At 42.1% G+C, this 12,272-nt stretch overlaps 2 protein-coding genes across 4 annotated transcripts in view; both read left to right on the top strand.

Moving 5' to 3' along the window:
* LOC310682170 (mas-related G-protein coupled receptor member H-like) overlaps positions 1 to 12,272 on the top strand; it is a 381,144-nt gene that overhangs the window by 6,396 nt on the left and 362,476 nt on the right. Inside the window, exon 4 of one of the 3 annotated variants that reach the window (XM_083450644.1) lies at positions 79 to 1,092. The exons of the other annotated variants lie outside the window; for them this stretch is intronic. The gene's annotated coding sequence lies outside the window, so the exon portion shown is untranslated. Of the gene's footprint in view, positions 1 to 78; positions 1,093 to 12,272 lie in introns of those variants that run through there. 3 annotated transcript variants of the gene reach the window in all.
* LOC310682058 (mas-related G-protein coupled receptor member H-like) lies at positions 7,453 to 10,362 on the top strand (the record flags this gene model as incomplete). The annotated part of the gene is made up of 2 exons (XM_083450303.1): positions 7,453 to 7,457; positions 9,085 to 10,362. 2 exons carry the CDS (start codon positions 7,453 to 7,455, stop codon positions 9,974 to 9,976), a joined length of 897 nt encoding a protein of 298 aa, XP_083306429.1. The 3' UTR covers positions 9,977 to 10,362.

Genomic DNA, 12,272 nt, shown 5'->3' with positions numbered 1-12,272 from the left:
GATGGAGCGCGGTAGATGGGGGTTATGCCAAAGTCTAACGGTGAGCATACTCCACCAGCAGCTACGAAATTTTGAAAGCACCTTATGCCCCTCCAAGTATTCTGGGAACTTAATTTACCACTCACAGAGCTACATTTTCTAGTGCCCTTAATAAACTAAAGTCCCCAGAATTATCGGGGGTGGGGGAGGATAATGTGTTTTCAATCTACTTTGTGTGATTGCCCAATTTACTGCAAGTGAGTGATAGAGATCTGGTGTGTTTCTTGTTTTTGTATATGTGGATGTGGATGCCAGCTACTGGAATGCAGCTTCCAAAAGCTTTCCGCCACAATAGATATTGAGATAGTGTGTGCCACATTTAGTGGGTATCAAGGGAGAATGAGCAGAGTTGTTTTTTGAAGCAGGAGAACTGAGGTTCTTAGAGATGGAAGGGAAAAGGTAATTTCCAGGAACATACCGAGAAACAAGGAATGAGTGAGTGAGGATGGGGGACCTTACAGTTAAGCATGAGACATTTCTGCTGGTTGGTGGCAAAGCATGGAAACCCTGTGAATAGAATTGAGGGGGTCGGGGATCCATAAATGTGAATGATGGGATAAGTGAATGACAGCTGGAGTACCAAGGAATAACAGAATGAATAGACTGGCGCACCAAGGAAATTCATAAAGCAGAAGATCACCATATGCCCTGTAGGCAATGAGCAGAGAGACTGTAAACGGAATTGTTACTGAAAAAGAATGGAATGTTTTTTGCCTTACTGTGCAAGGAAAAGGAATATGACTAAATATCAAGATCAAAGGACAGAGAAGAATCCAAAACAAAGACAGAGCACATCCTCCTTTCCTCTAGTACCCACTGATGTTGCTGCCTTAGGACATCACCTTGAACACTCAGGAAAGAAGGGACCTCCATCCAACTTACTGGCTTGCATTGAGTTCTTTTTCCTTTATGTTGCTTCTTACAATTTATGTAATATTGCATGCATATCTTTAGGTTTCTTGTGTATCTCTGACCCCATTGACCAGCCTGAGCATGGCAACATGAAAACAAAGAATAACTGTAAACAATAAATAGATTTCTCCTAGTTACATTGCAGAGTAGTTGTCTGGTTCCTCCTCTGAGACTTGATGACTCATGGTTCTCAGTAATGCCTTTGTCAAGAATCTCACCCTAAATTAGCTATCTTGAGTACCAATGAACAAAATCCTTCCTCTCACATAATGTTGGAAAACTGTTTAACATGGATGAAGAGGAAAGGATGCAGCCCTAAACTTCTTGCAGGTGTCTTCTTGCTGTCTCCTCCACATACTGTATGTCTAAAGATGGCTGATCAGCAGTTTCTCACAGGGATGTGAATGTCTCAAGCTGATGTAGTTCATTTGCAAAAGAAAGCAGGGGACCACAGCTGAGAGGCAGAGGGGTACATGGGTAGTTCTGCTGGAAGGATTCTGGCTCACCAGCTTGGGAAAGTTCTTCGTGACATCTTGGGAGCCACTACAAGCCAGTGGGCCACCCTCGTTTGTGACCCCTGGATCAATGTCATAGAGCAGATAGATTGGGCTGTGCACAGCTCTAGTGAACGTCTTTTTCAATCTTTTCCACTTTGACATCTAAGTAACAGCATTTAAAATTATTTTGGTAATATATAGCAGTTATTTTATTTTAGATATCCCAACATGGAAGGAAATCCATTGCCTCCTCATAATGTGAAGTGGTGGGCATCTGGTAAGTACAGTAATAATACGGCAAAGCATGAAGCTGCTATCTGGTTACTAAACAGAGAGTATGTCCCCCAGTCCTGGATTTATTTACTTATCATTTATTCGTTTCTTTTCCAAAGAGCTCAAGGTGGTGTACAGGGTTTCCCCCCCTCCTCATTTGATCCTGACAACAACCCTATTTGACAGGTTCATCTGAGAAGCAAAGACTGGCCCAAGGTTACCCTGTAAGCTTCAGGCCAAGTGTGGATTTGTCAGTCAAGAATGTCCAGAGTGAGAAATTAACTCTTTACTGTCAAAAGTACACTTACAATTTAGCAACATGCCCCTCAGTCCTACATTTCTTAGCTAATTCTGGGTGTACACCTGATGAGGCAGTTTCTGCAACCAAGAGGCCCCACCCTCTCTTCTTATGCATCTCCCCCACTCAAGCTGTGCACAGGGAGGTAAAGATTCCATGCAACCTGTTTTTGTTCCTCCCTCATGTCCTGGGAGACAGTGGAGCAGGAGAGGTGGGGGGAAGCAGGAGGAGATGTGGAAGGCCTTGACTCTACACCAGCCTCACCTATCTCTCATTCCTTCTGCACCTGTTTTTCACTCTCCAAACCTGCAGCTTCTTCTGATTCTCGTCTCCTGGCTGTCACAGGGACCCCCAGATCACTGATCCCTTCTTCTGTGTCAGTCGCTAACCTCCGTTCTCCCAGCGCCCATTCCCCAGTATCCTCTATGTAACCTCTGATGAAGCCAGGAAAGCACCATCTTGGTCAAAGTGACTTATTTCCGTGAAACAAAAAATGGGTGCTGAGGAGCAAATATTGGCCCAGTTGATGACAAACCAAAAACACTTTCCGAAGAAACTGAAGCACTTCTCTATTACAGCAGTTCTTGGTATCCCCTTATTGCATTCTAAGAAGAGGACAGCAGTTGCCTTGAATAATACACTGATATGAAATCTGCTGATATAAGATAAGGGAGGTAACACAAGAAGCAAAACCAACATTTTCTTTTTTGCAATGTGGCAAGAGCAGAAATACGCATCAACAGCTTCCACAATGTGCCAGCCTAGGGAATGCATTTCTTTATTGCTCAGTTTTATTTCATTACTACATTCTTATATTTCAGAGTTTGTATGTCTTTATCATACAGAGTGTGTGTTCCTGGCGTTGGACAATCGGGACAGATTAGGGCTACTGCTGGTTTACCGACCGCCTCGCTACCCAGCAGTCTCCCTGCTTGAGCTGGCAGAATTGGTTTCAGAGGTGGCATTGAGGATTTCCAGACTGCTGGTTCTGGGAGACTTCAACATCCATGCCAAGTCAGCTGGCTCTGGGGCAGCTCAGGACTTCATGGCCTCCATGACAATCATGGGGCTGTCCCAACATGTCAGTGGCGCAACGCAGATGGCAGGCCACACTCTGGACCTTGTTTTCTTGACTGGGAAGGAAGAGGGTGACTTGTTTGCAAAGCATTTTGGAGATAAAATAACTTGCCTCTACCAAGACTTTGACTCTGCTGCTATAGCAAATGAATTTCATGGGGTGCCCAGAGCATAGTCTAGTCCTATTGTGTTGAATGAGTTTCAGTTGGTAAAGTTCAAGTATGTGGACAAGGTGTTTGGATTGGTCAGGGTGACCACTTGTACTCTAGACCCCTGCCCCTCTTGGCTGATAAAAACCAGCAGGGAGGGAACAGATGGCTGGGCCTCTTTACAAGAGGGGGTGGTCCCTGCCTGTTTGAAGGAGGCAGTGGTAAAACCACTCCTTAAGAAACCTTCCCTGAATTTGGAAAACCTAACTGACTACCAGCCAGTTGCTAATCTCCCTTTTCTGAGCAACGTTCTGGAATGAGTGGTCACAGACCAGATCCAGGCACTTTGGGAAGAAACTGATTTTCTGGATCCATTTCAATCGGGGTTTAGGTTTAGGCCCAGTTTTGGCACAGAAACTACTTTGGTTGCCCTGTTCGATGACCGCTGTTGAGAGAGAGAGAGAGACAAGGGAAACATGTCCCAGTTAATTCTTACTGAGCTCTCAGTGGCTTTTGATAGCATTGACCATGTTATCTTTCTTAAGTGACTGTCCGAACTAGGAGTGGGTGGTACCTCTTTGCGGTGGTTCCAGTCCTACTTGGATGGTCATTCCCAGAGGGTGTTGCTTGGGAAATGCTTTTCAGACCCATACAATGTGGGGTTCCATGAGGCTCAAGCCTATCCCCCACATTGTTTAACATCTACATGAAACCACTGTGGGGATATCTGGAGGTTTGGAGTCCACCTATTCCAAACTTCTTAATTCCAACAGACCTCTGATTGGAATTGTGCTGTAAGTATATCAAACCTATGGCTGCTGAGTGGCAAACACCAGCAGAATTTCAAGTGGCAGGAAGTTACAAAGCTGGGCTGCCACCATCACAAAAGATAAGCGTCATTATCCAATTTAAAGATCCTGACAGATATTTCAGATTGTAGTATCTGCTATTTGTAGGTGAGGGGATAAACCATATTGTTGATTCTGTGCTCTGATACGCACACCCAAAATGCATGCAGATACAAAAAAATGCCCTTCACAGCAAAATGAAGAGATTTGATCACAGCAACTACGTGAGCAGAAAGGAGCATAGTAATTGGGGAGATATTTCCTGTGGTTGAAAGCTGATAATGAAGCATGTGCAACAAATGTCATATCAAGGAAAATTGTTGAAAAACACAAACTCTTGCAGAAACTAAATATAGTAATAGCCACCCATATTATTATTATTATTATTATTATTATTATTATTATTATTATTTTCAGTAAAGGAGGGGTCAGGAAACTTGTCAGGAAAATGTTTCACCTGTGGAAATACCTTTGCCTAAGGAAAAAACAACATCAGGACATGATCCTCTCATATGGTCGTCATTGCCATTCTAAGAGAATGAGGGAGGTGTTCATGGTGTGTTCCAGCACCTCTTTTTCTAGAAAAATAGCACTGGGTATGGGGGACCCCCTGCTCATCCTCCTGTTCATGAAGATGCAGGTCAATTCTGTGTCCAGGCAACTGTCTACCAGCCCTATCTGGCTGAGACCCTACCTGCCCACAGACTGTCTTGCCAGAGTGGTGCATGATTTGGTTATCTCCCACTTGGGCTATTGCGATGCCCCCTATGTGGGGCTACCTTTGAAGATGACTCAGAAACTACAACCAATCCAGAATGAAGCATATAGACTGGTGACTGGGAGTGACCTCCAGAACCATATAACACCAGTCCTAAAGGATTGACATTGGCTTCCAGTATATCTCCAAGCACAATTCAAAGTTTTGGTGCTGACCTTTAAAACCTGAAATGGCATCTGACCTGTATACCTGAAGGAGCGTCTCCATCCCCATAGCTCAGCCCAAACACTGAAATCCAGCTCTGAGGGCCTTCTGGTGGTTCCCTCACTGCGAGAAGCCAAGTTACAGGGAACCAGGCAGAGGGCCTTCTCAATAGTGCGGCCCACCCTGTGGAATGCCCCCCCCATCAGATGTCAAGGAGATAGAGAACTACACAACATTTAGAAGACATCATAGTACAGCTGTGTATAGGAAAGTTTTTAATGTTTGATGTTTGATTGTGTTTCAAATATTTTGTTGGGAGCCAACAAATTTTTATTATTATTATAAGCAGTAGTAGTAGTAAACTGACCAATATCTAACCTTGGTTTAGGAGGGGTCCCTGTTGTGCAATTTCTAGTGTAGCTTAATGTCAGTATAACCATACTACTCAGAAGTAAGACCTACTAAATTTCATGTGCATGTCTCCCAGACAGGACTGGGGCCTGAATTTGTTAGTCTGAAAGGTACCACACAGAATGTTTAACTAGGTCCCCATTAAAGTTTCAGCCCTCTGGGAAAATATCATCTCTCACACCAACTTATTTACTTGTACATTTTGTTTCCAGAAAGTGTGGCAGAATATCAAATGGAGCAGCGCATAAGAGACCAGGGTTACAATTACCACTCATCGATGGAAGGTGGTATATAAATTGAATCAATAACAACAACAACAACAACAACAACAACAATAAATCCCTCAAATTCATTTGTGAATAAAAAGATAGGCTTACTCAATTTGAATTATCTAATCAAATTAGCCACTAAAACAATCTACCTACCATTTCCATGGGTTTGAATACTGTCTCTGCTCTTTTCTTCCTTCTCTAATGCCTACTTCCTATGAAATTTGTTATCCAGATCTAGTTCAAAATCTTCTGGTGCTTCAGTTTCCTCTTTTGATTTCTGCTTACTTTTGTTGCTGACTAGCTCATCAGCGGCTGTTCCAGCTATAACTCTAGCTTGTGTTTCTTGGGGGACCAGTACATTTTATGGACTATCCCATGATGAATGATTATGTTATGTACTGAAGTTCTCACCCTGGGCCAGGAGGGGGATACTGTAGATAGTTCAGGTCCGCATATGCAAATAAGGGATCGAAAGTGACGTTCAGTGATTAGATAGTTACAGAAAGTTGTTATAGTTACGTGGTACTGCAGCTCTATATAAGCAGGCTGGCTGAACCCTTCAGTTCTGTTCTGGCTTGTGAATAAACAAGAGCTGTTTGAAGAATCGCTGTGTCATCTGATATGTTCACCCACAACTTAACATATTACGAGGTAAGCACCCTTAAACAAAAGCTCCTTTTTAATTGCTTCCCCATTTGCTTTTACATGATGCTGATTTAGGTGCCTGTTTGCTGATACTGTGGCAATTTCTCTCTGCATGCTTTCATGAGTTAGGCTTGAGATTGAATTTAAGATGTATAGCAGCTTGTAAAAGAGAAATCAGATAGACTGGCTGTTCATTTCAGCTATTTCCACTACCAAACATTGTAAAAACAAACAAACAACCTTGTCATAACCATTAACCAAATGAGGTTAAGGGGGTAAGCATGCAAAGCTAATGTGTAATAGAAATATATATTTCTAGATACATAGAATCAAAGAGTTTTAGAGTTGGAAAGGACCCTGAGGGTTATCTGTTCTCATCACTCTCTCTCTCCTCTTAGTATTCAGGTGCCCAGAACTGGACACAGTACTCCAGGTGTGGTCTGCCCAAGGTAAGATATTGCGGTTCTGTTACTTCCCCTGTTTGGGACACTATAGTTCTGTAGTCTAGAATAGCTTTTTTTGCTGCTACATCACACGGTTGACTTGTGAATCTTTTGGTCTACTACAGGCTTCCTCAACATCAACCCTCCAGATGTTTTGAAACTACAGTTCCCATCATCCCTGACCACTGGTCCTGTTAGATAGGGATCATGGGAGTTGTAGGCCAAAAACTTCTGGAGGGCTGAGGTTGAGGAAACCTGGTCTACTAAGACCCCTAGATCCTTTTCGCATGTACTACTGGCAAGTCAGGTGTTATCAGTCTTATATTTATGCAGTTGGTTGTTTCTGCCTGACATTGGTACCTATTCCAATTCATTTGTTGGTTCTCCAATCTGTGAAGTTCATCTTAAATGCATCATACATACACCATGCTGTTATACAATGTTCAGCAATGTTATTTGTTGAAAAATGATATTTGATTTGTGAAATTGCAAAGTATTTTTTTAAAATTAAACTACATTGTTTTTGCATTATCCTCCCTCCCCTTGACGTGTTTGCTCATTTGGTCAGTTGTTATTAACATCTATTCTCTTAAACCCAAAGTACCCTTGTAACTGGGTTGTATTTGTGATTTTATTTAGATACCAGAAAATTTTTCCGGCCTTGGCATGGGGTAAGTGCATTTTAAAAATGATTTCATGTTTAGTATAAGCACTGTATCCATTCACTTCACTGTAAACCTGAGACTGTAGGTGTGACATAGCATAAGTGATTAATGTGGAACAATATCTTATAGAGTTTTCATAACAATAGCCAGAGATTTCCATTTTGGATTCTCTCAATTTCTCATGTTTCCAGTTCTGCAGAATTTTGATTTTATATTAAAAAAAATGGTTTCCTCATGTATTTTAAAAATATTTTAATGTAACTTAGAAGAAAGTTACATTTGTTAAAAGAAATATATTAATATATTTTGTGTGCAGTTTTGAATTGTGTGCAGTTTTGAATATTTTGAATTGTGTGCAGTTTTCCCATAATACATGCATTTTTGTAGGAATTTCTTGGCTGGAGAGCTGCATCACAAAATGCAAATAAGTGTGAATTTCAAAGAAAAAATGTGCTGTTGTTTTGCATATTAGTTCAGGAAGTTCAAATTAGATAGTTTCTAATTAAAATGCAAAGAAATTCAAATCTATCCCCCATCTCCAGTTCTGCGATTAGCAAAACCATCATAGCAACAATCTCAGCTTGATCCAACAATCCTGGGTTAAAGAAAAAGGTTTAGCCCTTTGTCACAAAAAGTGGAGGGGAATAAATACCACTGATAGACTCACTCCCCTTCCCTTTATTTAAAATTTCCTGGGTTAAAGAAAGTTTTGGGGGCCGTTGTTACTAAAAATGGAGGGAAAGACCACAGGGAAGTACTGCCTCTTTTCTGAGAATCATTTCCTAACTCATAATCATATAACAATAGAATTTTAGAGTTGGAAGGGCCCCAAGGGTCATCTAGTCCAACCCCCCGGCAATGCAGGAATCTCAGCTAAAGCATCCATGACAGATGGCCATCCAACCTCCGCCTAAAAGCCTCCAATGAAGGGGAGTCCATAATCTCCTGAGGGAGTCTGTTCCACTGTCGAACAGCTCTGTCCGAAAGTTGTTTTTTTAATGTTTAGTCAGAATCTCCTTCAACTTGAAGCCATTGGTTTGAGTCCTACTCTCTTCCATGTCACAGCCCTTAAGATATTTGAAGATGGCTATCATATCTCCTCTCAGTCTCCTCTTTTCCAGGCTAAACATATCTTCAACTACTCCTCATAAGGCTTGGTTTCCCGACCCTTGATCATCTTGGTTGGCCTCCGCTGCACATGTTCTAGCCTGTCAAAATCCTTCATAATTTGGGGTGCCCAAAATTGGACACAGTATTCTAGGTGTGGTCTGACCAAGACAGAATAGAGTGGTACTATTACTTCCCTCAGTCTGGACACTATACTTCCGTTGATGCAATCTAGAATAGTGTTAGCTATTTCCTAATTTGCTATTGAACCTCAACATTTCACCTACTTTGTGTCAATATTTACTCAATAGTTGTAAAAATGGAAAAGCTACCAAACCGTTTACTTTGAAGATTCAGGGGAAATGTGTGCTGGCATAGCTACACAGGTATTGATCTAGACAAGAAGAAAGTGGTGTTATCTCTTTGCTGCTTCGATTGATCACTGATTGGGTCATGCTGACTTTAGAGTTAATGAAGGTGAACCTAGACATCATATCAGGTACTGAGATCCTTTTATCTCTTTCAGGGAATTATATTTTGAGGAAATACATGATAGAAATGTAATCCAAAGCATTGCCAACAGCATAATTATCATCATTTGTATGTTTGGCTTCTTGGGGAATGGAATGGTCATCTGGCTTCTGGGTTTCCACATTAAGAGGAATCCTTTCACCACCTACATCCTGAATCTCTCCATCGCTGACTTTGGTGTCCTTGCAGCTCTCCTGACTATTATTTTGCCTGTTGTAACTTTCTATGAGAAATCCCATGTTGCTGTTTTGATTAGAAAAGTATTATTTGAACTATTTTTCTTCACGTATTCTGCGGGCCAGTTTCTCCTGACCGCCATCAGCATCGACCGGTCTGTGGCTGTCCTCTTCCCACTTTGGCATCGATGCCACCGACCGGCACGTTTATCCACCATTATTTGTGCCCTCATATGGACCCTCTCTTTCCTGCTCTCAGGCGTTCACCTTGCTCTCCTACTGACTCAGAGCTTTCCAAACTTTAACCTAGTGTACCAGCTTATTGTAAATGCCCTCATTTGCGCTCCTCTGATGGTCACCTCCACTCTGATACTGGCCCTCAAAGTCTGCTGCAAATCAGAGCAGAAGCAACGCGGGAAGCTGCTCACCACCATTTTGCTTGCACTTCTTTTCTTCCTCATCTTTGCTTTCCCACTAAATGCCATTTACACTGCCATCTCTTTTAATGAGAAGAATATGATTCTATTGGAAGTTGGTTTTGTGTGTGCCTCTCTGAATAGTAGTGTCAACCCACTGATCTATTTCCTAGTTGGGAGGAGACAGAAGAAGGACCAGTCCAGGGTCTCCATGAAAGCTGCACTCCAGAGGATTTTCAAGGATGAAGAAGAATCAGCATCCAAAACTGAAAACTCGGTTATGATAGCAACTTAACGCCTTAAGGCACGACTGGCCAATTCTTTATTATCATAAGCACAATAATGTACAGAGGGTAGTCTTTGGTGTGAAAGACTTCTTTTAATGCCTTTCTATCTCATGTCCAACATAGGAAATTTAAACTAGGAGTTTTGTATTGTAACATTTGCTTTGGATAGAGCAAGACTGTGGCGATGGGCCTTGGACAGAAGGTCTGCTTGAGCATAGCCTTCTTCACCCCTATATTTTTCGATGGGTTGGAGTAAAGCTACTCTCCCCACCACCTCCCAATGCCATAATGTTGATTGGCATTTCAGGCTTTCAGAAAGTACAGAAGTATACTGGACAAAGCACGCAACTCCAAGCTAGACAGCAGTGGGACATGACCACAGTCCCTTGCTCATACTGACCTTGATATCTAAAGGTATAGGGTGATATACTAATTTAATGCATAATGAAATAATTATAACAATTACATGTATCTTATAGTGTTCTTTTTTGTTACTCTGTTGTTCTTTTTCATTTCTCCATTGCTCACTTGCATTTCATTTATGTATTTTTTTATTCTTATATCACAGAGTTTTATCTTAATCAGCTGCAATTTAAATAAATCTTTCAATTTTATTGTACTTTGCATCTGACTCAAGTCCTTACTAAACAGCACACAACAACTCACTATTGAAGGTCACAGTCAATCACATTTTCCCTGCATGGGTATACTCATGTGTAGGCAACTTGTTAGCAGCTTCCATCCAGTTAGCAGAGTTTCTGGGAAGCAGTAGTCAACAATTGAAGCTACACTTTGAGAAGAAACACAGACACCATAACACTCAGTCAAGTGAATTATTTCTTGACTGGTCATAAACACTTCACAGTAGCACTATTTACAATCATTATAGCAATAGCTGTAATGGCATACTAAAGTTTCAGACCTTCTTTCTTTTAAGCAATGATGGAGGCAGACACAGTCTATCGGCAGTCATGAAACAGCAGTTCGGTCAGTCGTCTAATTCTCTCTTTTATTGGCACTTCCAGCTGAAGCTTTGCATGCTCAGAGTGCCTCTCCCACTTATATACGACTGTTCTGGGATCTTCTCCCTGTTTGTGGATGAATGACACCCTAACACTCACTGGAGCAAGCTGTTTTCAGGCTACCCCGCATATCGCTAACAGCCTATATGGCAAGATTTGTCAGATCTTACAGTGCAGTGCTCCTCTGGCTGAACCAGGAGCAGAGAGGTTGAGCTATGTTGGTGTAGCCTAAAGTCCACCTATTCCAAATTGATTTCAGCAAGGCATTTGACAAGGTGCCCCATGATATTCTTGTAAAGAAGCTGGTAAAATGCGGGCTTGACTATGCTACCACTCAGTGGATTTGTAACTGGCTGACTGACCGGACCCAAAGGGTGCTCATCAATGGTTCCTCTTCATCCTGGAGAAGAGTGACTAGTGGGGTGCCACAGGGTTCTGTATTGGGCCCGGTCTTATTCAACATCTTTATCAACGACTTGGATGATGGACTCAAGGGCATCCTGATCAAATTTGCAGATGACACCAAACTGGGAGGGGTGGCTAACACCCCAGAAGACAGGATCACACTTCAAAACGACCTTGACAGATTAGAGAACTGGGCCAAAACAAACAAGATGAATTTTAACAGGGAGAAATGTAAAGTATTGCACTTGGGCAAAAAAATGAGAGGCACAAATACAAGATGGGTGCCACCTGGCTTGAGAGCAGTACATGTGAAAAGGATCTAGGAGTCTTGGTTGACCACAAACTTAACATGAGCCAACAGTGTGACGCGGCAGCTAAAAAAGCCAATGCAATTCTGGGCTGCATCAATAGGAGTATAGCATCTAGATCAAGGGAAGTTATAGTGCCACTGTATTCTGCTCTGGTCAGACCTCACCTGGAGTACTGTGTCCAGTTCTGGGCACCACAGTTCTAGAAGGACACTGACAAACTAGAACGTGTACAGAGGAGGGCAACCAAAATGGTCAAAGGCCTGGAAACAATGCCTTATGAGGATCGGCTAAGGGAGCTGGGCATGTTTAGCCTGGAGAAGAGGAGGTTAAGGGGTGATATGATAGCCATGTTCAAATATATAAAAGGATGTCACATAGAGGAGGGAGAAAGGTTGTTTTCTGCTGCTCCAGAGAAGCGGACACGGAGCAATGGATACAAACTACAAGAAAGAAGATTCCACCTAAACATTAGGAAGAACTTCCTGACAGTAAGAGCTGTCCGACAGTGGAATTTGCTGCCAAGGAGTGTGGTGGAGTCTCCTTCTTTGGAGGTCTTTAAGCAGAGG

Source organism: Podarcis tiliguerta (genome assembly GCF_965153285.1).
Source record: "Podarcis tiliguerta genome assembly, chromosome: 7".
Taxonomy (NCBI): domain Eukaryota; kingdom Metazoa; phylum Chordata; class Lepidosauria; order Squamata; family Lacertidae; genus Podarcis; species Podarcis tiliguerta.
This window is presented reverse-complemented; position numbering and strand designations above follow the sequence as displayed.